This window comes from Diadema setosum, chromosome 7, assembly GCF_964275005.1.
Source record: "Diadema setosum chromosome 7, eeDiaSeto1, whole genome shotgun sequence".
NCBI lineage: Eukaryota > Metazoa > Echinodermata > Echinoidea > Diadematoida > Diadematidae > Diadema > Diadema setosum.
Genome location: NC_092691.1, coordinates 16,775,755 through 16,803,070, shown reverse-complemented (window position 1 = coordinate 16,803,070; position 27,316 = coordinate 16,775,755). Strand labels below are relative to the sequence as shown.

The 27,316-nt window shown below is 37.5% G+C and overlaps 1 protein-coding gene across 1 annotated transcript in view; it reads right to left on the bottom strand.

Annotated features, from left to right (window-relative positions):
- Positions 1 to 7,351: 7,351 nt before the first annotated feature.
- LOC140231081 (G-protein coupled receptor 54-like) overlaps positions 7,352 to 27,316 on the bottom strand; it is a 93,354-nt gene continuing 73,389 nt past the window's right edge. The window contains exons 2-3 of the mRNA XM_072311233.1: positions 10,360 to 10,495; positions 7,352 to 8,785 (exon numbers count right to left, since the gene is read on the bottom strand). Of these exons, the coding sequence (XP_072167334.1) occupies positions 8,106 to 8,785; positions 10,360 to 10,495 (816 nt within the window). The 3' untranslated portion in view covers positions 7,352 to 8,105. The remainder of the gene's footprint in view (positions 8,786 to 10,359; positions 10,496 to 27,316) is intronic.

Genomic DNA, 27,316 nt, shown 5'->3' with positions numbered 1-27,316 from the left:
GTGTTGCACCAATATTTAAAGTTGAGTTCTCCCCCGTGATACGACTCGCACTCTATCGTTGCGTGTTAATACCTATGATATTAATACTTTACTGTTGATCTTTGTCCCGTGCCTCCAATGGCCAGTGCAGGCTTACCCTTGAATAAGAGAGAAATCATAAGTCTTCTTAAGCCTGCCGCACACTATACGACTTACGACTATACGACCTTGAGACCATAAGACCCAGTCATACGACCTGCCAAGGCACACTATACAATCTGACCTTACGAGTAGGCTTACGACTGTTCTGTCTTTAGTACATCTTACTGCGTGCGCTTGCATTTTACTGTATCTTGATTGGCTGAAAGCCTACGACCGGTCGTGGAAATTCAACATGTCAAATCTCTACGACTGGCACTAAGACAGTCGTACGACTGGAAACTGGCAAGACTGGTGACGACTGGTCGGATCGTATAGTGTGCGGCGGGCTTTACACACGGACGTCAAGACAAAAGTCTCCGCCAAACGTCTAAGGTAAGTTCCAGAAAGATAAAACGAGGAGAGAAAGTGTATCTGCAATGAGTGGGAATAGTAGAACGGCTTCAGGCGGACGTGCAAAATATACATACTAGTCCACGACAAAAGAGTGCATTGAGGTCAACAACAGCACAACAGGAAAATGAACTAAATCAAATTGCGTGCCCACACTATAAGATGGATTTCCTATATATCAATGTGAAAACGGACACTTCCACCGCGAATGACCATCCAAACCGATTTAGGACTTACATGAAGCAGTTGGAATCATAAGAACGCTATAGTTCCAAGTAATTCAACATACAGTCATCTAAACTAACCTTCTTGGTCGTAAATACACTTTGTGAAGTCCATAATAATATGTTGCTATATGCTACTAAAATTACTCTTTCTTGACGTCAATAAACGTCCCATTTGAGCTTATTTTAACGGAATTAATCATTAAAAGGAGAAATTTGTGATTACTCATTTTTGGATTGATTCCGGAAGCTACTTTTAATGCAATTCACTAATGGTTTGCCTGCGAGCAAATGAAAAAGGATAATACACTTGTATTTCATTAGATGAAAGAAGTTTGTTAGGCTGGTCACAAATACGATGCTATATAAGAGGAGTATACACGATAACTCCGAGAGCCCCAAGGCATTTAGGACCTATACGACGCAAACGAAACAGCCTATACCAGTGTTTATATTATGCAGTGACATATTTTATTCTTTGTGATAATCCATGAATCGACAGACTGCTTAATGATAAATTTCATTTTATGCGAGTGGCTAACAAAATAGCTGCCACGACAGCATCCAGGGATATGACTTGGCACGAAACCCTGGAATTCCACTTCGCATTTCCGTCGATGCCTCCTCCATTTGCAATCTGTTCTCCTGGGTATACTGATTCAACAGGACCTGAAATGGGATTCACACGTGGTATATATAGTTTAAAAAAGAAAAAAAAATCGAAAACGTCATTGTGTTCTGGGCCTTAGTCTCAATGTATAATGGATATGTACCCCCAGACCATTATGATCCTACAAACAAAGCAACAACATCAACAAAAATACGAAAGCCTTGAAAAGGTAAAAAATAAAACAAAACAAAAACGAGCCTTCCGTATCATCCTAGGTGACCAATACATGGCCTTCGAAAATGCTATAGGGCTGCGTAATATCTAAACAAACAAACAAACAAACAAACACACACACAAGCAAACAAAGTAGACATTCATTGTGTATTACTTTCGTTAAAATCCCCTCTGCTATAATATAAATATGTATATATATATATATATATATATATATATATATATATATATACAAACAAATATACACTGTATCATAATTATAGGGACAGTAACAAAATCTTTGAATCATACTGCCGAACAAGGCTCGTAAAGAACAGGTCAGTTGCATGTCTTGTATATTTATTCTTATTTGATGTTGTTGCTTTTTTATTACAAATCTCTGCCTTGTGCAATGATATGCACGTGCGACGATCCGATCTAATATATAATGGACATAGCTTATTTCCATCGTTCGGCGGAAAGTCCTTCACCTCTTTGTTTGCTTACACACCTTTTTTGCCCTCTTCTTCTTGCCCTCTTCCTTTCTCCTCCTTCATCTTCTCCTCCCCTTCTTTTTTTTTCTCTTTGTTTCTCTTTAACTCTACTTTCATACTTCTCTATGCCCTGAAAGGGCGATTCGCCTTATAGAATGTTATGCTTCGCAAAATCGTTAATGATTGCTTCTCTCTCTCTCTCTCTCTCTCTCTCTCTTTCTCTTTATTATGTGAATTCGTCACTGTAATCAATGAGTAAATGCATGTATGTATGTGTGTATTTATGTAAGTATGACGAGTTGATCTGGCAAGACTAGTATAGGGAGGTTTTTATCATCTCCTCCCCCCCCCTCTCTCTCTCTCTTTCCCTAACCCTTATTCCACGAGCATCATGTTGGACCCCTTGCTTTTCTTTATTGTATTAATGTTATTCATTATCGGTTTCAAAACAGTCAAACTTTGTGCTTATTCTTGGCAATCGCTCTTATGCAAATTAAGATGTAACTCATGTGATTATCTTACAGATGTATATATTTGACGATAATTGGTGAAAATAGTCATATTACTGTTATTTTGTGCATTGTTAATGAAATTGCAGAAAAATGATATACTTGGAAAAGATGCATACAGAGAATAAATCAAATCAATTAAATAATTTTTAAACTCTCCTTTATCTTATTGTTCCTTTACTTATGCCCCTTCTCTTCATCGCACTCTTTTCCTTAACTTTGGTTTATAATATCCCTTCAAATACCATCTGTATGACAACCCGATAAGTTTTCAACTTAATGATTATTGTGTATAGCAATGAAGATGTGGCGAGGAATAATTATGCAGCAGGCTATATTAGAATATAACACTGAACACTCTTCTTGCTTGTTTATATGTATATAGGCCTAAGTGCAATACAATGTATTTCCTTTAGTGTATACAGTGGTCTTTTGTGTCTGTAGGAGTATTCAACAATCATTTTAGGGGTTTAGATAAGGTATGGCAAAATAAAATGGAATATTCATCTTAATCTACACCAGTTATATTCTTTTCTTAATCATTTGCTAATGCATAGTGATTAAAGGAAGGTTCCTTCCTGATAAAATCATGAAAACAGAAAAATCAGAAAAGAAGATCAGTGAAAACTGAGAGTTAGACAAATTAGCAACTCTGCGTGATGTAGATGTTGAGCAGCTCTCCATTTGATTTGTACACAAAATGCTGCTAATTTTCATTTTTCTCACGAGAAAAATTTCTCAAGAACTGTTCTTGGTACAATGTAAATTATAATTGTGATACGTTTTTCCATGTTATCTCAGCTCAGTGATGAGTTCTATGTCTGTGCCAAAATATTTGAGAAAAGCTGGTTTCGAAAAATGTAGAGTGTTTTAACTAGCAACCTGATTAAACGTGTTAGGACGTTGTATCACTATTCGAAACACTGTTGCTTGAAAACTTTAAAAGATATCTCTTAGTCTTAATATCTTACATGACGAGTACCATAGATTGCATATTTCAAGGTAGGGCAGGCCTACTCGCCATGGTTTTCCAGTGGGACGTGTAGACGATAATTTTATGCTATCCTCGTGATTTTTAGTTTGACATTGATTTCTGTGCCAGTCGATCCATGATGATTTATTTGTAGTAAAGATAATATAAAGAATCAAAGCAATAGACAATCAATCGCAATGAGCTTTATGCAACTAATGCGTTTGATTTTGATCCAGGTTGCAATCCATCGTAACTTTATACAGCATAGATAGATTGCAACCTGCATCAAAATCAAACGCATTACTTGCATAAAGCTAGTTACGATTGATTGTCATTTGCAATCTTCCTCATGTCATCACACACTAAATGATATTTTAGTGAGCGCAGATGTGTGTGTGTTTGTGTATTGTTAGAGAGTTGGCTGAAATAGTATATGATAGAGAAACTGAAATAATATATGATAGAGAAACTGAAATAATATATGATAGAGAAACTGATTGTTTGAGGAGAACCAGCGGAGAGGATCAATGACCCACAGAGAGAGGAAGAGAGAGAGAGAGAGAGTGGGAAAGACGGAGAGATCGGAGTGGAGAGAGAGAGGGAGAGAAAAGTTTTGAGCTGCTACAATAATAATTATCATAATAACTCTGTATAGCAATGGCATGCACAAAGGGCATGCCGCCAGACAACGTCTGGTGCTCTAGCTCCTCAGCTCAGACGCCAAAAGCTCCGATCAAGATTTACGTGTACATGTACTAATGTTCACGACCGAATTACGGCAAATACTGCCCTCTGTTGCCGTTGGCGCAAGTCCTAACCGTAAACCTGTATCATCATACATAATCTCTAAGCTAGGTCCTGTCAGAAGGAAAACCCCATAACAAAAACCAAAACAACTGCCTATATACGAGACGCAAATTGCCGCCACGTAGTGCGTGGCGTGAACGACACTACCCCGAAGCCACATTAGCATGTAGCACTTCACCTTCGAACTTGTTTTTCCATTAGGGTTCTAGTGATGTCCAGAGACTTGATCATCAACCCCCACCTTTTCGCATACTTAGCAGAACGTGGATTCCTGTGAAAAGGGTACTCTGATATACATGTCATCTGCTTTGATGAAAAGATTATGAGACTGAAAGAAAAGAACGCGTTTATGTATCTCAGAACTTTGCAGGTTTTGTTGCAACAATAACAATAGTTTAGATGAATGCATTCTGCTCCTGAAAATAATAATAATGATAATAATAATTGACAGTGCTTATATAGCGCATAACACAAAGTGATATTTTGTGTAATGTTATATCGTCTATATCACTTCAGTCAATTTTCATTACAACATTATTTGTTACCCCAAGGTTCCACAATTATGTTCTCTTTTCAATTTTACTTTGTTTTGATTATGTAACCTTATTCTCTGTTACCAATGAAAGTGAAATGTTTATGTTCTTTTCGAAAAATGAAATAAAGTTTGAATTGAATTGAATTGAGAATGTCCCTATACACTCAAAAAATGAAAAGATTATACAAAAACATACAAGAATTCCAATTACAGTGATGGTACCGAACTTCATGTTTGCTTACACTGTAAACAAATGCGTTTTCCAAGCAGATTTGAATCTATTTATATCAGTGATTTGTCTTAATTTCTGAGGTAAATTATTCCATAAGGTAGGGGCATTAAAAGCAAATGTTCGTTCTCCGTAAAATTTGGTTCTTCCCTTTTGAGTGGAATAACGAATAAATCTTTACTTTTTGAACGAAGGTTCCTCTCTGGTGTGTAGATTTGAAGAAGCTCCCTTAAATAATGTGGAGCAGACATATAGAAACATTCAAATGCTAATAACAGTATCTTAAACTGAATCCGATTTTCACTGGAAGCCAGTGTAAGCTTCTTAAAACTGGTGAAATTTGTTCATGTTTCTTGATTTTGGATACTACTCGTGCAGCAGAGTTTTGGATTGATTGTAATCTCTGTATCTGTTTGACATAGCAACAACAAACGAACACTCTTCAAACTGACCTCTTCAACAATAAAATTTGAAACAGAAATGTACTGTCATGAATAGGAGATCCTTCCTCAGCCCCTCCAGGGTTCCACCCCCCCCCCCCACCACGTCTTTGTGTTCGAACTGATCATCCTAAACTCTTCTCCAGTATTTGCAGTACTGAAAAGCTACCAAAAAGTATACTTATAGCGCTGTATCTCCTATTATACCAAAGGATACATATAGACATATTACTCGTTTATCAACGAATTGCATGTCGTTAGCATAAAGTGAAATCTTCCGTCTCAAGAATCATACATCAGATTACTTCAAATCTATGGGTAGTTAATCGTATAATACGTAAGTTGTCAACGGTCTGCGGCGGTCTCGGATGGTTGCAACCGGATGTTGTCGCCGTTATTACAATAGCAATGGTTTCAGTGAATGTGGTCGAAGTTACGACATAAGATTAACAAGGAATCGATTAGATATCTCCATTAATCAGTTTGGTCATGTAACTTGTAGTATTCAGGTAATAAATATAACTTCACTTAACGTTGAAATGTGTAAAGACCTTGAAATTGTTTTAGACTAGGACTCAGAGAATTCCAAAATTGTGAGCCATCATTATCATAATTTCGGGATCTCATTTTAGGGAGGTTGTGTAGATGCGTTTTTCTAGTTGGATATGCATGTATTTGATTTTTTTTTTATTTTTTACTAACCCCATGCGAGCATTCCTTAAGTCAAATGGGGTAATATTGCGATTGCATACAACATTATAAGAATATCTTTGGGTTAAACTGATTTGACTCGATAACTCCTGCACCACTTGATACACGTTTATTTTGACCCAGCATAGTTTGGATGAGTTTACCATGAGTTTAAATGTTTATCTGTATAATTGTCTCGCGTCCATGGCCTGACACAATCATGATTGCCGTGACCGCCGGGACATGGTGTGAACTTAGCACAAAGAAACCTTTTTTTTTTCAGATCTCTTTCCCATCCCAAATGTTAAAACAAGATAATATAAACAAACACACCATCACACACGGACAAAATATAACATCATGCCTCAATGTACATACAAGGTCTCGTAACAGCGAAGATACGATGTGCCTTTATTTTTGACATGGTTTTATGACAAAAACAATTAAAGTTAACAAACGCAGACATAAGGATGAGATCAACATGATTACTGATCTATATAAGAAAATACAAATTTACATGTAACTCAGAGCATTGACTGTTACAAACAAACAAAATATATGTATATATATATTCCTTCATTTTGTGCTTGTAGTCAGTTCCACGATTGGTTATCCTGTGGAAAGACAAAGCTGGAGAAAGAGAGAGAGAGAGAGAGAGAGAGAGAGAGAGAGACAGATCTTGTGCGTGTGAGAGAGAAAGGAACTATTCAACAAAATAGAAAGAAAATTCATCTCTCGAAAACCTGATAAGTAAGTCCAGATTTCAGCATATTCATCATCTATTATTTACAAGTTTTATATGAATTAGAAATACTGTATTTTTTTTTTGCCTTTGTACATACAAGCACATATTTATACATTAGGGTATACGTTCAGTAAAAATTGTGTTTTATGAACGCGTAGATAACATATAACAACACCTTGACAACAACACATTTACAATGTTAAAATCTTCCAAGGTACGAAGAAGATGCACATTGAATGAATTCTTCGAGGAATTCAAACCTTGACAACAACATAGTTACAATGTTAAAATCTTCCAAGGTACGAAGAAGATGCACATTGAATGAATTCTTCGAGGAATTCAAACCTTGACAACAACATAGTTACAATGTTAAAATCTTCCTAGGTACGAAGAAGATGGATATTGAATGAATTCTTCGAGGACTTTATCAAAAATTGAGACTAAGCTGTGTAACTACATGTATGATAATAAGAGGCTCCGTCACCTACCAGAGTCCAGTACACTGACTCGTAAAGAGAAAAACGCTCTGAATTAATGGAGCAAAACCAATTCCTACTATCAAATGAACAATCAATATCTTCCCCTGTTCATTGAATCTAACAAGTTTGTCCATATACAGACCCGACAAAACATTAATTTACTCGTGAATGAAAACCCTGACAGCTGTGCAAGAATGGGTGCAATCTGACGAAGATTATGAGTAGTCGGAATTATTCGCTTCTTGGAATGTTTGCCATCTAGGATGGTGTCCTTCGGGAGTTTATGATCCTTCTCACGTGATCATGGCGTTCCGCATGAAGTATGTTTCAATAGCTCTAGATATCTCTGAAAATAGTACAAGTTATGTTTTATGTTCATCGTACATAAAATATGTTGCTCTCCTCTGTCTTGGAAACGCGCAAGAATAAACTCTCCTTATTTTTATTATTCTTTTTTAGCACAGCTTTCCTATTAATGGATAACAAACGTAATGATCTCAAAACATTTATACAGAGCTGAAACCATGTCATTTGTAACCTTATAACATCATATTCCTCTTTGCTTTTTTCTTTCGTACTATATCACAGCCGGCGGAAGAAAGGAACCGCTTTAAAGTGTCTTAATTTCATAATGAGTTTGTCTTAAGTGTTGGGAAAGTTTTCCTGGAAAGAATTGGTTTGATGTTCGTTCGCCGACTGTCTAAGCCATTGTGTTCTGCTGAGACCACAGACTGCTGGTGCGAGCATAGCCGGGTGCCTCTTGTGAAGGCACAAGAGCTCTTCCTCCGCGCCTTGTTCGACCGGAAGGAGTGGAGGAGCATCTCTCGGTAGCTGCGGCCACTGAATGCATACAGGAAAGGGTTCAGCGCGGAGTTAGAATAGGCCAGGCAAAGCGAAAAGAAAGTAAAATGCGTGAGGTGCTGGCTGCTAAAAGCCTCGGTGTTGATTTGGAACGACGTCGCCAGGTTGATTGCGTGGATAGGACCCCAGCAGACCCCAAAAAGAACGACTACAGTAAGTGTCATCCTTGTGACCTTCCACCTCTTCTTCCGCTGAGCCTCAGAAGCCATGCTGGCAAGGTAAAAGCTGCTCCAGACGGTGCGTAGAATACGGGTATAGCAGTAAGTCATGACGACGAAGGGTAGAATGTAGAGTATCAACTTGGCGTACACTTGGTAGGCACGGAAAGCGAAGAGCCACTTGTGGCTATCCCTTTGGCCACGGACGCCACAAAACTTGGTGTTTCGCCAAGGGTCACTGTGGACCTCCATCAGCAAAGCGGCAGGAATGTGAAGGAGAAATGAAGCTGTGTGTTGTGCAATGACAGAAACAGAAAGGATACAGTTTCTTGTAATTCTGCCTTTGTTATGCGTTTCTTTACTGTCTCCTCAAAGGCGATAGAATGAAATTATTGTTAATAGAATAAGGTAGTAAAAATACTGATACAATAAGTATGTTCACAAGAGGTAAACAAATGACAAAAAAGTGAAAATAGATATTTCAAACATAGTGGGTTCCGATTAAAACTCTCATGACAAGGCTCTCAAAATGTTGAATATAATACCTCTTTCAACGAATAAAGAAACCTTTCATGTCTAGAATTTGCCGTGAAGTTTGTAAAATAACCTAACTTAACTTTACATAATCTAACCACTTTCATTATGACTGATCAAAGTCAAGTCAAAACTAATGTGACAAATTTCAATGTTCCTTTCTAAAAGTTGCCAAATCCACTTTTGATGGTAAGGGGTTTGTTTGTTTGTTTGTTTGTCCGTTTCCATCTGAGAAGATGGCTGGATAGCCCATATTCAGCTACGTTTAGCTGGTCTTCCATGGGGTCCAGTTGGATGTGAGTTGCAGGACCATTTCACCGGGTTAAACACCCTGCTCTTTGCGATGAATGAATGAAGCAGGATCTTTTACGTACATGAGTTGTGACTCTCTCACACACGGGACCTCCATTTTATGTCCTATTCGAGTGTTTTGCCTCTTGCTAGAGGGGACGGTATGCTTACACACAACATTGCTCAGTCCAGACTCGGGTTCGAACCCGGGCCGCGTGGGTAAACCTGGATTTTTATTTCACATTCATCTAAGTATTTTCACGCAATGACTAATGTCCCACAGGAGTTCCTCATGATGGGATAAAGAAAATGTGCCTCTGAAAAATCGACACTAATTTTTGAAGAATTAATAAAACAAACGTCTGGAATGTCACGCAGGAGCTTTGACTCACTTTCTATCAAAATACATGTACGTAATAACGAATAACTGATGTTACATCGTATTAAAGTACAACTATTTCGTCCATCTCGATAAAATGAATAAAAGATAAAAAAAAGTTCCTATCAGAATTTGTGTGACATTCAAAGCATTTCAGTATTTTTGTGTCCACAATCTTTCTCTTGAGGTTTTGAATTTTCTTCAAGTTTGTCTCCCTCTAACAAATGAAATTTGTAAGATCGCAACTGCTGATCTTTAATTTAACAAACATGTCGGATAAAAGGAACCACGGGACTCGAACCTGTCATCTACTGATTTCCGGGCACCGACACTGCCACCAGGCTGTCCCTGGTTGCCGGCAGTGACACGATGAACTTGGAACAATACCTAAGCTCCGAAATTCCGACATTGTTATATTAAGTAGTCCAAGGCGGAGAAGGCATTGATAAATGTAAAAGAATACTAGAGGGGTGAAGGTTGAGGTTTTGAATTTTCAGTTTGTCTCCCTCTAACAAATACCCGCATACGATTGCTATGATATGATATATACGCACACACTTAGGTAAATGGTGATAAATTAAACGAATCAAGTTTAAAAAAAAATGCAAAAAGAAAAATATGGAGGGGGAGGAGAGAGAGAATGAGACAGACACTGACCTATCCATATGACGACGTTGATGGCGTTTGCTCTCGTTACTGTTCTCGAATGAAGAGAGTGAATTGGTCGGAGGATAACACGGTACCTGTCTGCTGTCATGGCAACCAACGTAGCACACGAGGCTTGAACTGTAACCTGTTTGTGACGAGATTAAGGGAACAGAATATATTAGAGTGAATTTTAATGGACGTGTTCTGGTTTATGATTGGATGGGGGGAAACGGATCTAATAGTAGTAGCATAGTCTTCTTTACCCCGGGTAACCCATTCAATGCTGCCACTACTGTGACACAGGGCACTGCCATTATTATCATTATTATAGTATATATATATTATATATGTTATATATACATACATATATATATATATATATATATATATATATATATATATATATAAACACCGTTTCCGTTTGTGTGACTGTACATAATTGTTATTGTCTCCATGTGTACTCTATTTGATAGGATGTGGTTTTTGTGTGTGTGTGGGGGGGGGGGGCGGAGAACACGTGCGTGTATGTTACTTTTAAATGTGGAAAAAGTGAACGGTTGCAGGAAAAATGAAATAACCAAGAAATCACAACAACAACAAAAAAGATATGAGATGAATTTGAAGGAATATTTGACGAAAGCGAAAATAATCACTAATAGACGATAATTATTGCCTTTGCTGTTATGTGTGCAGCGAATGTGACGGACGAATTTGAATTTGAAATGACGAGAATGTGTGACAAATTAATTGAATAGACTTTGTTCGAAAATGATCGACAAAAGACGAATCTAAGACTAGGATTGACATATTCCAGATTTCTCGGGACGAAATCAAACTCTACAAATCTATAAAATTTAATGACAAAAGTTTGAAAATGAACGGGAAACCCTATATTACCCTGGTATTGCCAGGTACCCATCTATACATGGGTGCAAAGTGACTTCGCTTATGAATTTTTTATAAATGTTCCAATAATTGCAAACGGACAAGGAAAAGCTATGTAAAGTGGTAAACTTGTTTTGAGGTCTGATAATGTTAATAGCATTACTGCAGAAAGGGTTCATGACCGGAAGCTTGCAGCCAGGGTGTTGCCGAGAAATTAGACTTTGGGAGAGACAGAGATTCATTATATACTAGCCTAGTAGCATCGTCACCATTAGTGAATCAGTTGGGAGCTCGACGCATCCAGATAATGGACTGGAACATTGTTGTGAAAGATTAGAACAGTCGAAGTGATGCTTTGTCGTGTATCATGTCTGTTTACAGAGAAACCTGTCCCTCGAACAGGACGTAGGATGGAAGTCCCATGTGTAAGAGAGTCACAACCCACGCAAGTAAAAAAATCCCGCTTCATTCATTCATCGCAAAGTGCAGGGTACATAACCCGGCAAGCTAGTCCGCCTCAAGTACACACTATATCAACAACATTATCCCCATGGGAGACCAGCAGCACTATGATAGTACAGCTGAATATGGAATATCCAGTCGTCTTGTCTTGTACAGATGGAAAATGAAAAACAACAAAACTTGTGAACTAATTTCGGTTTCTCACCTACGGCCCTAGAATCATGTTTCTGAAAATGCAATGTTTCAAGTATAATGTGTACAATTTCAACAAATATATCTTGATGGAGGGACAGAAATAGGTCAATGAAAACATTATTGTTTCCTGTCTTCAAGCTCTCTTTTATATTTTGATCGTCAGACATTCTGAATGCATTTTTCGTGTCAAATTTATTAATAAAATACGTATTAGTATTTGCCATTTTGTCATTTTGAGGGGACATTGGGAAATCTAGATCGTTGTCGTGGAATGAAAGGAATCTTTGTTTTGTACTCTGAAATGAAAAAAAAATCATAATTTTCATTTGAGACAATAAACAAGCTATTAACTTCGCTATTAAAAATCATATTCAATACCTTGCAGTATATATGTTGTATAACTGACATTGCCTAATCTGCATGAGACCATGCATTGCGATACATTTTTTTTTTGCCCCAAATTCGGGTGCAGCTTTTCTTAAATAATATGAATCCAGATGTGAATAGTGTAAGACGATGGTCTTGTCTCTTTGTGTTCTCCTCAAGATTATACCCAAGTGCTGCCGCTTATTTCAGCTGAGTTGTATGAAAACCGTTCAAACTAATAATCATTAATATTTTGTCGGGTTTTATTTTGCTTGTTTGTTGCTGACATGTTTTAGCTTTCTCTGCTGAACTCAAAGTGTTCGCGGAGCCATGAGTGAAAACTTTCGTGGCGGTACCCAACAAATGTATTGTGCCACATAATAGTCATTGCTCACTTGTTTACGACAAAAGAATATGTAAAGAAATATGATAAGATAAAAGGGAAAGTACAGATACCTGTTCCGCGTCATACTGGGTTACAGACCAATTGAACAGTAAGTGCAGTGCCGGAGTGTACTAAAAAGATCACTTGATATCACACGAGCTACATGGCTGTTCCATGAACAGCCGGTGCGCCGGGCGCTATGCAGAAGTTAAAGGCCACGTCACACTTTAGCGTATAAATAAGCGAATGCCTAGGCGCAGGCAAAATTTGGCAAAGTCCAGATACGCTCGAATCCGCTCGAGCAAAATGTGGTTTTCGAACGTTCGCCTAACGAATGATGAGCATATGCTAACCGTGTTACGAGCGGATAAAGTAACGAATGAAAGTGAATGCGTACAGGCCATCCAACGGATGCTGAGCGGACAAACGGAATGACCAGCGAATGCCTAGCATATGCAAAGCGATACTGCGGCAATCACGTGACGGATCTCGGCTGACGCACACTTCACCAAATCCTTTTGAGCAGAAGTTATTTTTTTTTCTCTTTTTGTGACAATCATCTTTCTTTTGTTGTCTTTCTGACTCGCTAAGCTAACATATTTCATGAGTGGACAATCAAATGATGTGTTATAGTTTTAGCTTGATGGTGATATTTAGCTCGATTGGGCATATTCGTCAAACTTTTGTGTTGGTTTTGGCTCATACATATTATTATCTGGGATTTCTGGATGTTCATGAAGAGTGATTGGGCGAATCATCAAAGATCATCAAAATAAATACTACACTGAAGAAATATAAGAGTCTCCTCACGACAGTCCTCTCTTCATCTCATCTCTTCCAGCATGCTTGTTCGCGTTCTGTATCATAAATAAAATGTGGGCCCTACTGATCAATTACAGGAAATGAAATTCACCAGCAGCACCAATAACAATGAAAAAAAATCACAGTAACATTGTCGATAGTTGTTATTATGTTGTATTGCACAAAATGTGCGTCGGAGTTTCAATGTTTTAGGCTTAGGGTCAATTTCTCAAAATTTACCTTTGAGATACAATGCACAGTTTTATCAATAACATCGATACACAATGGATACAAGGTGAAGTCCTTTAACCACGGTTAATCATTAAATTCACCAGTTAACATTAATCATCTTAAGATAACGGGAGTCGAACTTTCACAATTCCCAATTTCCGTGCAGAGATACTCATGCCCTACAGGTTGACTTTTATAGGAGCGGTTTATAATAATGTTCTAGATGGCAATCACTACAAGTGCGGATATTATTCATTTATAACTGAATAGAATACATAGTGAAATGACGAAACGACGGACGAATAAGAAACGGTCGCAGAGTGAGCAAAACTTTCGAACAGCGGATGTTAAACGAACACAAAGCGGATTGTCATTCCGTTTGTCATCCGCTCAAGACTTTGGACGTGTCCAAAATCAAAATTTGGTTCCGGCGGATCTCTGCGATTCTCTGCGAACAGCTAGCGGATACAGCGAACGTCAAACGGGTAACGAACGACGAGCAACGGACGTGAGCGTATCTCCAAATTTTCGAATCCGTTGGGCATTCGTTGGCTCGATCCGCTCTAGTGTGACGGGGGCTTTAAAGGGGATGAATGTGTATTGTTATATAAAGAGTTAGCATTAAAATGTAGAGGAATTGAATGCATCCTGTCAAACTTTCTCTTCAGAAGGAGTTAATCATTCTGCGTGCTGCAAGGAAGTAATTTTGAATGATCTAAAACATGTATTTGTTTGTTTGTTTTTTAGACTGTTCGACGTCCAGCCACTCCTGACACAACAGCAGTTGTATTGTCGTAATAATAATCATTGTTCGTCAAGTCCAGGTAGAATGGAACATTTGTGTTACTTTATCACACATAATCTTATCTAAAACCTTTGATTTGATTTGACTGACCTAAATTGATTTCAAAACAAAATTATCTATTTGGAAGAAAACTTGATGGATACTTCATTTCTATATCGGTATAGTGTAATTTTTCATGTCAAAGACACGTTTCCGTGATCTCCAAAGTGATATTTTGTACTGTAACGTGTTAGGTATTATCATCACGAATAGTATAGCATGAATCCACGCAATTTTGATAATTTAATGTTTAATTCAAACATTTCTCGACAGCTTACGAAGCAAACTCAGAAACTTTAAGGTTTTTGGTTTGTTCAGTTTTTTTTTTTTTAAATTCAAGTTCCATATTCCACATTCCATATTCAGGTTTCATATTCCATTTGATTTCGGAGTAAAATATGTATAACAAAACATTCAACTTTAGACATAATTTCACAAATGTATAAGGGCATGTAATATAATGATGTGTAAATATGAGGAACCTACTAAAAAGCAATGCTTGTAGGCCATGGGGTGAGCTGGTTTTTTCGCTTGTTTCGTTCCGACAACTGCGGCACTAAAATTTCTCCACAGCTACGTGTAAACAAATAACCAAAAAGGCTACAGGAAAAAGTTCGACACAAACCCTCCTGCAGTATTTTGGTAATTTAGGGGGAAACAGTGAACTTTTTTGTCACTGAGGAGCTGAATATGTACACTTTGCCGTGTACGATATTCATTCGCGAACGATCATGTGATGTATGTTATCCAATCCGAATCGAGAATTATTGTTTACGAGTCAAAATGGCCGCCCCCTGTGAGCCTGTCGACGCGTCTACGTCGTCTGCTCTGCCGAAAATTAAGATAGACGAAACCTATTTTGTGTGCCAAAGAGTGGATCAAATTGAGTGGGGGAGACCGTGAAATCGCAGACCAGAACGAAGTGATTCAGCTGCTCAGGGGGACTGCTGCAACCTACATGTTCATAGGATAATTTACAGGTTAGTTTACGTGCGTACAGTCGTAGCAGTCGACACTGCAGTGCAGTCTCATATATGCGTAATGACTACAAGTACAGCTGTACATTTATGTTATGAACGTTGCTTGTGTATGTTATAATGGACGCTAATGTTGTACAGTAGCTTAGCCGTTAGCGTGTCTGTTACATTTTAGATAAATTATCTTGAATTTCACCATGGCATGGCATAGCGCCGTTATAATGTAGCCTAGATGAATTTTACATGTTGTTCTATGTACAGCCCAGGTTAGGTTGATGTAGCTGATCGGTGATATTGTTTTGTAAAAATCTTGACACACAGCACAGGACTGGATTGAAAAAGGTATAAACTGCATATAAATTTATATTTTCATAATCATGGCCATGGAGTATTAATATCAAAAATCCGTCCTGTCTCTCTCACCCCGAAATCGGCGAATCCCCCCTCAAAACACACATTTTTAATAGCATCTCATTAAATTAACTTATCAATATTGGATATAAATAGGTCTAAAAAACCAACAATGACAATAATGACATAATTTCAACAATTAAACTCCCTAAAACATATGATTACCATTATGTTGTACCAAATTATAAAGCAGTGGCACTGGGTGGCGGTGATAGTGAAAGGCCAGGGATTACTAGTATTAATGATGATAAGGCAGTTGTATTCATAATTATGATAATTGATATTGCATGTGATCAGGTGATGAAAGCTGTAGATGTCATTTAAAATCAGTAATTGCACTGCAGGTACAAGTTGAAGTAGTTGATGATGACAATGATCATGAGGTGTTAATGATTACCTGGCATAGTACTAGGGCCTATTGGTAATTACAAGATTCAAATATTGGCAGTCAATAGTCTACCGTACATTTAATGATATATTGAGTGTAATGTTCAACCCCTCCCCCTAGCGTTTAGCCTTTTTTCCCCCTAACAAAATCCAACGGCTAATCATTGCTGTTCATTTCTCCATTGTATTAAATAGGATTCCATGAAACTTGCTACAAGAGGTTTATAGATAGCAAACGCCTGAATCTCGCTAGGAAACGAAAGCTGAAGGAGGAGCCTGGTCCGTCAGCAGGAGCATCTGTTTCCTCCCCTAAGACGCTCTCATCAAGATCAAGATTTTCTTCTGGAAGCTCTTCAGGTTCTGCTGTGTTGCCTGTAAAATGCATCATTTGCAACAGAGTCAACCTGCTCATTACTTGCCAAGGGAAATAGGTCAATATGATTAATATTGAAGCATGAAAACATTGTCATGTTACTATAAGTTGTCCTTGATAAAATGGAGCAATATATATACACCACTGAAACATTCACACACATACACAAAGAACTTCAGTGCAAAGTTCAGAAACAACAGAATGTACTGTATATGCACCAATGATTTGGTCAATGTGATTAATGTTCAAGAATTGACATCTTACCAAAGTTGTGCATGATAAAATGTCTTTCTAATACAGATTGCTTCCTGTATTTTGAATGCCAATGTTTATGCAACATGTTTTGACCCCTTGCCTCAGTATGTGATTGTTCGCCCTTTAGCAAACATTTCTGCCCACTATTATGATTTGATTAGGGTTGAATTATTTTAAGAACAAAGATGTTTTCCTAAGTGTGTTTTTTTTTCATAAAACTGAATGACTACGATTAAAATTTGTTTCTCCCACTCTGGGGGAAAAAAATATGTAACTATTATTAATACTGAAACAGAATGTTCATGTAGAAAGGTCAGTACAATGTAGGTGTGAGTACAAAATCAGTTTGCTAAAACTAATACCAGCCAAATGAAAATTGTGCAAATAAGTTGAGTCAGGTTTTCACAGATCCTCTGATATTGGAAGTTAATTGCAATGTTATCATAATTTTTAATGCCAAACCTGTTTTACTCTCTCCAAGATTTTCAGGTACACATTGCCTCCAATACAGAATCCAGCAGTTTTCACTCATGAATGGGTAAACTATAATATTGCCTTTATTTTAAATATTGGCATTTTTCAAAACTTTTACACCCTTTCAAGGATATTTGGACCATGGAATGTTCCAGAAAATTTATTAAAACTAGAAAATTTGACTGATTATCATTTTGAGCTATCTTACATGAAAGGAGGTAGTGTCCCACCAACCTAATGATAGCAATGAAAACTTCAGGAAATCTTATGAAGATTAAATTTTCTAAAGTACTGTAATATTTCATGAACAATGTGATTGCTATGTGATCTAAATATATTAAAGCTTCTTAAGAAGAAGAAAAGAAAAACATATTTACTGATAAACAATATGATCTGTTTAACAGTAATGTCTCATGTGTGTAAATGAGTTTGTATGTGTGCGTGTGAGTGTATATAATATGTCAGCGTTTTTATGCACCTGTGTATGTGTAATGCACTGATCAATACATGTATTATATCATTGTGTGTGTTCATGTTTATGATGATCTTTTTTATGATGCTGATGTGATAAATGGCCAAGGCATGTAGAATAATATTGTAATACACTTGGGTATCTTCATAACTATGTGTGTGCGTATGTGTGTGTGCATGTGAGGGTGTGTGTGTGTGTGTGTGTACAATAAGATTCTCCCTCATGCACGCGGACACACACACAAACAAACGCTCTGATTTTTTTTTTTTTTGCCTTGAATGATTAGTCATTTGATTAATAACATGTCTTTGAACAGAATATAAGGCATTTGCCTTGACCTCTGATACACACCAGGAAAAGCTGAAACATGAGATATAATGCAACTATTAAACCAAAACTTCAGTTTTTTTTTCTAGGTACTATATGGCTAAAAGCAGTGCTTTACAAATGTGTATATGTATTTCAGCTTAGAAACACCAGGGAGGTGGAACCCTGGAAACACTATGGGAACTATACAGCGGCTAGCAGCCCCATACGCATAACTGCGGCCAGCAGCCCCATACGCATAGCGTCATGGGGCTGTGAACTGTAGCATACAGGATCATGACGAATATGTTATTGCGGACAAATATCAACTTAAAATCGGGAAAAAAATCTTCAATTTGAAGACTTATTAATAAATTTGAAGTATTGATAACAGAGTTCGTGCAAGGTTTGCTTCTGCAAATAGTTCCTTTTTGTTCAAATTGATGACTAAATGTGACTCGGTCGAGAGGAAACTGGGAGAGCTACACTGAATTGACGGCCAGCGCATGCGCACACAGACATCATTATCCAGTCAATGGATTCGAAATTTGTGCGCAGTGATGTGTGCGCCTGCGCTGACCGTCAATTCAGCGTAGCTCTCCCAGATTCCTCTCGACCTAGTCATATTAAGTCATCAATTTGAACAGAAAATGACTATTTGTAGAACCAAACCTTGCACGAATCCTGTTGTCAATACTTCAACCTTACTTGTAAGTCTTCAAATTGAAAAATTTTTGTTCGATTTAAGGTTGACGTTTGTCCGCAATACTAGCCTGTCATGATCCTAAATGCTACAATCCGCAGCCCCATTACGATATGTGTATTGGGATGCTGGTCGCAGTTTATAAAATATGGATTTTCGCAAAAACTGCAGGATATTTCGAGGAGAACTTTTTACTGTATATTTAGGATGTACAAAACATCACATTTCCGCATTCAAAAAGTAGTGCCAGTGTTGCTGGAACGAAACCCATTTTCTAAGCCTCTTTTTCCGCTTCACCCCATGGCCTATTGTAAGATGTAGGTTCCAAAGAAATGATATGAGCGTTTAGTACAACATGCTAATTACGAAAGATGACGAAACACAAGCGAAAATCGGTATGTCGAGATTATAATAAACTCTACGGAATGTATACAAAATAGTTTATGATGTTCAAGGTAAAACTCAGGGATTCAATGCTCCATTGCACTATTGGTCAAAGAAATGTGGTCAAATGAAGTCACCCGAGCGGGGCATCATTGCGAATAAGAACAGATATATCAAATGGTCACGACAAGTAACTAAACATAGGATTTAAAAAAACTGGCCTTTAGATTTTGCTTAATTGATTGCAGCCGAACAGAATCCAACTCATTCCAGAAAGAAGGACCGGTAGAAGTAATTGTCTAGGGCTAAAACTGTGCGAACGGGGGAAAAGTGATATGATCCACTGTGTCTTGTAGGGTAATTATGAATTTCACTGTTTTTAACAAACATTGAGGAAAATAAACTAGGAAGATCGCCAATGCTCAACTTATACATAAAAATTCCAACGTGATACAAATATAAATCAGAAACTTTTAGTAATTTACTGGAAACAAACAGTTCATTTGTATGATCCAAAAATTGTGCACGATTTATAATCCGCAAGGCCTTTTTCTGAATCAAAAATAACGAATCGATTTTAGTCTTAGAGCAATTTCCCCAGGCTAATATTCCGTAATTTAAGTAAGGTAATAATAGATTTCAATAGAGGGAATGCAATATTGGCTTAGGGAAGAGGTACTTCAATTTGTGAATAACTCCAACGTTTTTCCACAACAACTTACATACATAATCAACATGAACCTTCCAAGAAATATTACTATCAATATTAATACCTAAAAATTTTGTTGAATCTATTTGATTTAACTGCAAACCATTCACTAATACTGAGCCTGGAAGAAACTTTATTGTATTACTAAAGACCATATTATTAGTCTTGTTTATATTGAGCGATAATTCATTCGCCTGAATCCATTCAAATACCAGTTGCAGTTCGTTATTCACAGAATCAAGCAACACATAAGGATCTGAGTGAGAATAAAAAAGACTTGTGTCATCTGCAAGCAGAAGAAAATTTATGTTGTTTTTCAAGGTTTAAAATCACGATACACTTCTTCAACGTTTTATTTTACCCAGTGTCTTCAGCAGTGTGATTTCGTGTCATCAAATTTATATTATGGTAACATTATCTCTGATATGAGACGTTACGCCTTGCAGATAAGGTGCAATTCCACACAGTGTTCAAGTTGACGTTAGTCATTGGCGCACACTCAGACGGATAATTTCGTCAGAATCGGATATGAAATGAGAATATCATATAATGACTGTTGTCATCCAAATTTGATCATTATCACAAAAATTAGTATACTTGCAATCAATTTTTTTTTTTGCTTTTTATAGAAGCGGTGTCACCAGCAAGCAAAAAAAAAAATGTAACAGAATAAAGAGATGCAATTAAAATTTGAAGAGCTCAAAATTTAATTTGCTTCCACTACCCATAGTTGCTGCTTTTATTTAGAATACACTTTTTTCCTTGAAATTTAACAAAGTCCAGGGTGCATTTTATGAAGTGTTTTCTCGGATATTTTATCTGATATGACAAATTTGCTCTCAGTCAGTCAGATGCAAGGATCTCGGTCGTTTATAACAGATTGCCAGAAAAAGAAAATATCGGGCAAAACGTTTCAAGAAATGCTCCCATATACACAAATTTGCTCGAATTCCTGGCTAAAGTCTAAAACGAAGTCAACTTATGCGCATGTACACCAAAAACATCCAAAAACGTCTGGCACACGCTTGTTTTAATCGCCGTAGTGTGACAGGGCCTTTGCACATTCAAAAACGTCTGGCACACGCTTAGTTCTATCCGCTGTAGTGTGACAGGGCCTTTTGCACATTCAATTCCTTCCTCGTAAAGTAAAATTCTTTATCCTGAATTTTTGTCAATGTAACAAAAATAACATTTCGTTTGAAAGCTCACCCGCAAACATATTATACATGTATAGTACAGAATCACGACACTGCGTTCATGGTAATGAGTTCACTTGTATCTCATTGAAAATTATACAAGATATATAAGAGGCTAAAGAGTCAATAGTAGAGTCATAGCATAAATCATGGACTCTCATTGACAAAATAGGCAATTATTTATTGCTTTTTTTAAAAACTCTAATTCTCGGATAACTTACTCTTGATCTCCTCTTCGATTTTTTTTTATATATTTCGATTGCATGCAGTTCGAATGGAAGACAGTAAAACAGCTTATGATAAGTAAAATACACAATGAATTACAAATAATTAGACTTCTATATCATTATTTCGGGTGCTGTTCGTTATTCCGAAGGTTCGCTATTCCGAAGGTTCGTTATTCCGAAGGGTCGTTAATCCGAAACACGCAAATTCCCTATACCTAGAGGTTCGTTAGTCCGAAAATGAAAAAGGGTTCGTTAATCCGAAAATTTGTGGCGTTATTCCGAAGGTTCGTTACTCCGAAGATTGGTTAATCCGAAAATGAAATTCGGAACAATGAACCTTCGGAATAACGAATCTTAGGAATAAAGAGCCTTCGGAATAACGAACCTTCGGAATAACGAGCTGTAACCATAATTTCTATACGTTGCTATATCATTCAAACATTTTAGATTGACCATGCCCATATCAATAGACAATGTATTCTTCCATGCAAACTATGCCTACAGCACATTACGTGTCATATCCTAAATGTTGTTTTGTTAAAGTCGTCAGGCATGATTACAGCCATGCACTCAGTTTGGTTACAGCTTATATTTCAGGAGAGACTTTATTCTCAATTATGATAAAGACAGGCTGTAAATGTCAAGTTGAATTAGGGAAGAAAGATCAAATGAAAAGGAATGCACGCTCTCACTTTTAGTTGCAGCTTTCTATTTACATTCCGCGTATCACGGTTTCGAAGTTTGGGGTGTCCCACTACTTAAGAGCTGATCATGAATTAGAATTAAAATTGGTTCCAATATAAATAACCTGACAAAGTCTTGTAGACGAACTGTTGCCATACAGTTCGTGCTGCTCATCCGATCAGAACTTATAAAGACATATTGCTAACACAATTAGAGTAAAACGTTAATTGTGTCGAGTCTTCAAAGAACTGATACGGCACTTTGAGCTGTGATCTATAATGATGAGAAATTCAACTTGGTAATTTTTTGTTTGCTTTTAGTATACACTAAAAGAGAATAAAAGTTACTCCACACGCCAGATTGTTAATTGATACACGCAAAAACTGGCACGACACTATTTTAGCTACTGATTCAAATTTTGAAGTAAGATGCGAGAATTTTGCCATGATATAACGACGACACTCCTCATACCACGTAAGTAGCTAACCTCCAACTGGCGTGCCTTTTTCCGGCCTAGGTATCATAAAAAAATCTGGCATGAAAAGTGATAATGAAGGTTTTGCTTTGAATTCTGTCCGGAGGGAAGAAGTGGAGATAAAAATGTCATCTCAGAAGAATATCGATAACAATCCACCATTTGCTTTGGATTATACGATTTTCTCTGCATAGAAGAGCGGAATTCCTTGACTTTCGTTACCACGTGTGTGCATGTATAATTCGCATTTGCATCTTCTTGACTTTTATGGGAGAATTTGTGATATTCGAATTTCAAGGTTTAGTCAGCTGACACCCTTTGGTCGTATTTATTTCCCCAAATTTATTCAGTGAATAGGCGCACAAGATTATGCATGTGGTTTACGGAGTGAGATGAACTCTCTCATTAATGACGACAAGGTGCTCTTATTTTTGACAACCTCCTCACATCATTAATGTAAAAAAAAAAGAAAGATGTGATTGGGGGTTTGTATTACATTTGCATTCGTACACGCAGCAGCAATTAAAAAGCCCAGTATTTAACATGCTTGCAGAGGGTGTAAACATGCAATGGGAGTGGAGTTTATTCTTTCGTAATTCAAAGACTGAATCCCATCTCTATTTTTGCCCAATGCCGCAATGTTTCAGTTGAAATGACCTGCGAACACACTAACGATTGTCATTTGAAGTTCGTGCTATGCTGTGTATTTTTTACTCCTTCCAGTTACTGTCAATCTGTCTCTCCCTCTATTGACCATCTTATTTTTCTGGCTCGACTGATATCTCACTCCTCTCTGAAATGATGACAGAAAAAAAAAATAATCCGCTGGACTGTAAAGTTAAAGGAAGATATCAGCCTGATAAAGCACCCTTATCTTAACCTAAAACACATAACATTAAATTGATACATAATACGTAGACGGAAGATGCCCAATTCATTCAAGACAAACAGAAAACTTTATTTCCACTCAAATATTCTAAATGTGCGCAGACGTGTGTGTTGTGTGTGTGTGGTGTGGATATGGGTGTGAGCCTACTTTCAAAGCACTTACTTTTCTCTAGGTTCCCACACACATTATTTGTATTCCAAATATGAATATGACATGCTAAAGACTGATTTACGAGCATGCACTAACTTAAGTTACTATGCAATGTTCTTTCTCTATATTGTTTGATCTGAACATGTATATTACGAGTGTCATTTGTGGAAAATCCCTTGAAACACTTGTTACTAAAAGATTAATTGAAGTTCTTTTCCGGTGTATAGTCCCTCAATGTAATCACGGGGCTACAACTACATAATGTAATTCCTCCACAATATAATGATGGATTATCAAGTGATTAAAATTGATATAGAAATGAAGTGATAAGACTGTGTGTATGCTGGAGCCATTCCCTTCCTTCCGACGATCACAGTTGAGCCTTACGTGCGTCCAATAACCTCCGGTAGACCAAAAACAAATGAAAGAGCAACCCCACGTTTTATAAAGCGAGGGGCTTTGAAGTCTATGATAAAAACGTGAAGTTAAAATGTAAGTCACTTAACTACAGTAATTAAAAAAAAGTGAAATAAGACGATTTTTACACACCTGTGTCCCGTTCCAAATTCGCTCGTAGAGTCTTTACCATGAACATTAACAAGACATCAAACAACATAACGTTCTGACGAAACAAATGTCTCTACAACAATGAAGAATATGTACTACTCCGAGTACATGTGATACATCGCATCACTTCTCTTTGCGTAAATTAACAAACTTATATATTGGAGAACTGTAACGATATTCAGTCACATGACTTGTATTGCCAATAGAGACATGTGGTGTAGGACTAATTTATTTTGGTCACTTTTCTTTTGATTAATATTATAAAATTTCCATGATACCGTGCTCTCGTCAATGAAACTGTTCTGGGATATCATCACCCGTGAAGAAAACAACGCGTTTGAATGGAAAGAAAAATGCAGCCCTTTCCTCACAATGTTTCCAAAATGTCTGCTATACGGCAAAACCCCGAACCTTAAACAACAACAACAGCAACAAACAATCAAACAACAAACAAACCTGAAGGAGATCGTATGCGTCGATAACCATAATTTTCGTGTCGCAATATGAAAGTAATTCAAGTGTCTCCTTTGCTTTTGAAGAAAGAGTTGAGATAGACGCGTGCGATGAGTAACAGTGTATATCGGGTTAGAATATATATTATGTTCTTATATCAGCCGCTAAAGTTAGAGCATCGACAGAAAAATATGTCTAATAATTCAGTCTTCGTCGGTCAAATCAACACCCCAACCACTGAAGCTTCTGGGAAGAGAAACCACATCCATTTATAATTCATCCAGTCCGGAACAGAGCGATTGAAAATTACTGATCGAGCTCTGCTCTATTTTGCAGAAAGATATAAATAAACGTCTCTTGAAGTATTCCGTTACGAAACATACTTAATCGGCAGCGAATTGAGGAGCGGTTAGACGTATCAAATCCACTAGCAAATAAAAGCGTTTCTCGTTACGCTAAAGGGCATCGACCACTCTGCGAAGGTCGCCTCCCAACTGACTGTATGTAACAAGGGTTGTCATACACAGGCATCAGCAAGACTGAAGACATGAACAAACGAGTATAGAAACATATCGGTAGACTTGTTTCTCACTCGTTCAAACTTCATAGAAACTGCGATTGATTTAGCCGGGAACTAGTTGCAGTGCTCTTTCCAATAAGACAGCAGAAATTTACGCTTCCGAAGTCAGCTACCACCATGTTCAATATGATAACCACATAATCAGGTTGATACGGGGTAGGGAGTTCCGCCCTACAGGCATGTAGGCCTACATCATTTCCATGCTTATCATGCTACTGCCTTACAAAATCAAACAACCTAGGAGAGGAAATGAACTAGAGTGCAGTATCCGTGGCATGAAATTAAATTAGAGGGCACACACTCATGACTAGGTTGGTCAACAAGAAACTGCAATATATATCAACGGCCATGTAAAGTATAATCCATATTATGAATGTCATATAGGCCTACACAGGAAAGGATTCTTCTTGTCTATAATGACTATCCTGTCGTCTGCTGATAACACAAAACAAAACAAAGCAAAGGAAAAACAAAACACGGAAAAGAAGACCAAATGATGACAAATGAAAATACGAACGTCTCTGAATCCGTTATGATCTTTTAGGGATTTTGCTGCTCGAACATTCACCACGAAATACATATCATGTCAGGAATACCAAGAATGACTCAAACATCCTGATATCTAACATGTGCCAAAATATGATTTCATTTTGAACAGAAGAACTCATGTCAGATTTTGATTAAAAGTATATTATGCCGAACATATTTTGCAGACAGTCTCTGACAGCAAAGAACATCCTGAATTGCATCGCCGATCAGAAATAGGTCAGCAAGTAATTGGGAACACATAATTTGATAATCGATATTTACACTGTGGTCGCATCAGGATTGCTGGAGCGGTGCAAACGTGCCTGAGAATACTTAGGCGTTCAAAGGCAAAGTCATCCATGAGCACTGTCTTGCTGTGAGATGCTTCCTTGGATCCTTCTGGGGTTTTGCTCCAGTCTTCAGCGTGGTTACTGTGTTGGGAATTCGTGGTTATGTTCTACGCGTCCGGCCAGGAGCATTGTTCCATTATCGTAAGGCTTTCTGACTCGGGTGCACGTCTTCCAAGAATTCATTCCATTCCCATCAGTCCGTCTCACTTTGGCATTTACGTCTCCATAATCATACAACCGTGGATCTATCCAATATCAATGTTTCATAGTCGTCTCGGTTTGTTGAAACGACAATGACTTTAAATCTTTTGTGCCCTACATCGAAGCGCTGTGTGTCTTACCACGAGAATTTTCCATTCGTGTCAAATTTCCCTTTTCACGGAATGCGGACATCGTAACCTTTTGCAATCCCATTCTTTCACTGCCGTTTTCGAAGTTCACATGACAAGGACCTAAATGCCAATCTGTATTATATAGGCAATGAGAGAAAATCCACTCTCTTGCCGACCGCGACCGGGGAACTCAGAACAAAATCAAATGACCACAAGGACAATTTCGGCGTCGCTGCACATCGGGCATGTCGGGTTTTCTCCGTCTTTGGAGTAATGGGCTTGTAATCATTGGGTCTGTCATACGCTGGCGATTTGAAGAGAGTTTGAGGGGAAGAAATGACTTACAAAGCTCTTCACTGTATATTCTCATATTCAAACAAAGAAGAGGTCGTGAAAGAAAGTAAATCTGAGATCATCTTTTTGGTTTGACCTGATGTTTCCAGTAGTAATATTCCATAGCAACTTCGGATTTTGCGTTCATGTTTCTCATCAGGAATATCTCTATCTTTTCTGGGTATGGTAAACCTGTTTCTAATAAACAATCTTTTGTTTCACTGCAGTGACACAATTTTCACCGAGTTCAACGAAAGGAGAACGCAAGAAAAAAAAACCACAACATGTAGGATTAGAGGGAACATTAATTTTCTCCTATTCTGATTGAAAAGGCTATCATCAAGTCATGTACATCAGCGCTTTTTAGGAAAGTGCTGGTTCCAATGAAGCTAACTACAAGGGGTTAATGTTAAATCACGCATGTCTATTACAGTTCGAGAATTAATTTCTCTCTTCACGAATACCATGACTTGAGAGTGATATTGCACGTAATATGCATCATTGAATAGCCGTAACTTAAACATAAAATAGAAACAGACATTTCTGTCACAAAAAAAAAATAAAAATAATCTGCTCTATCGT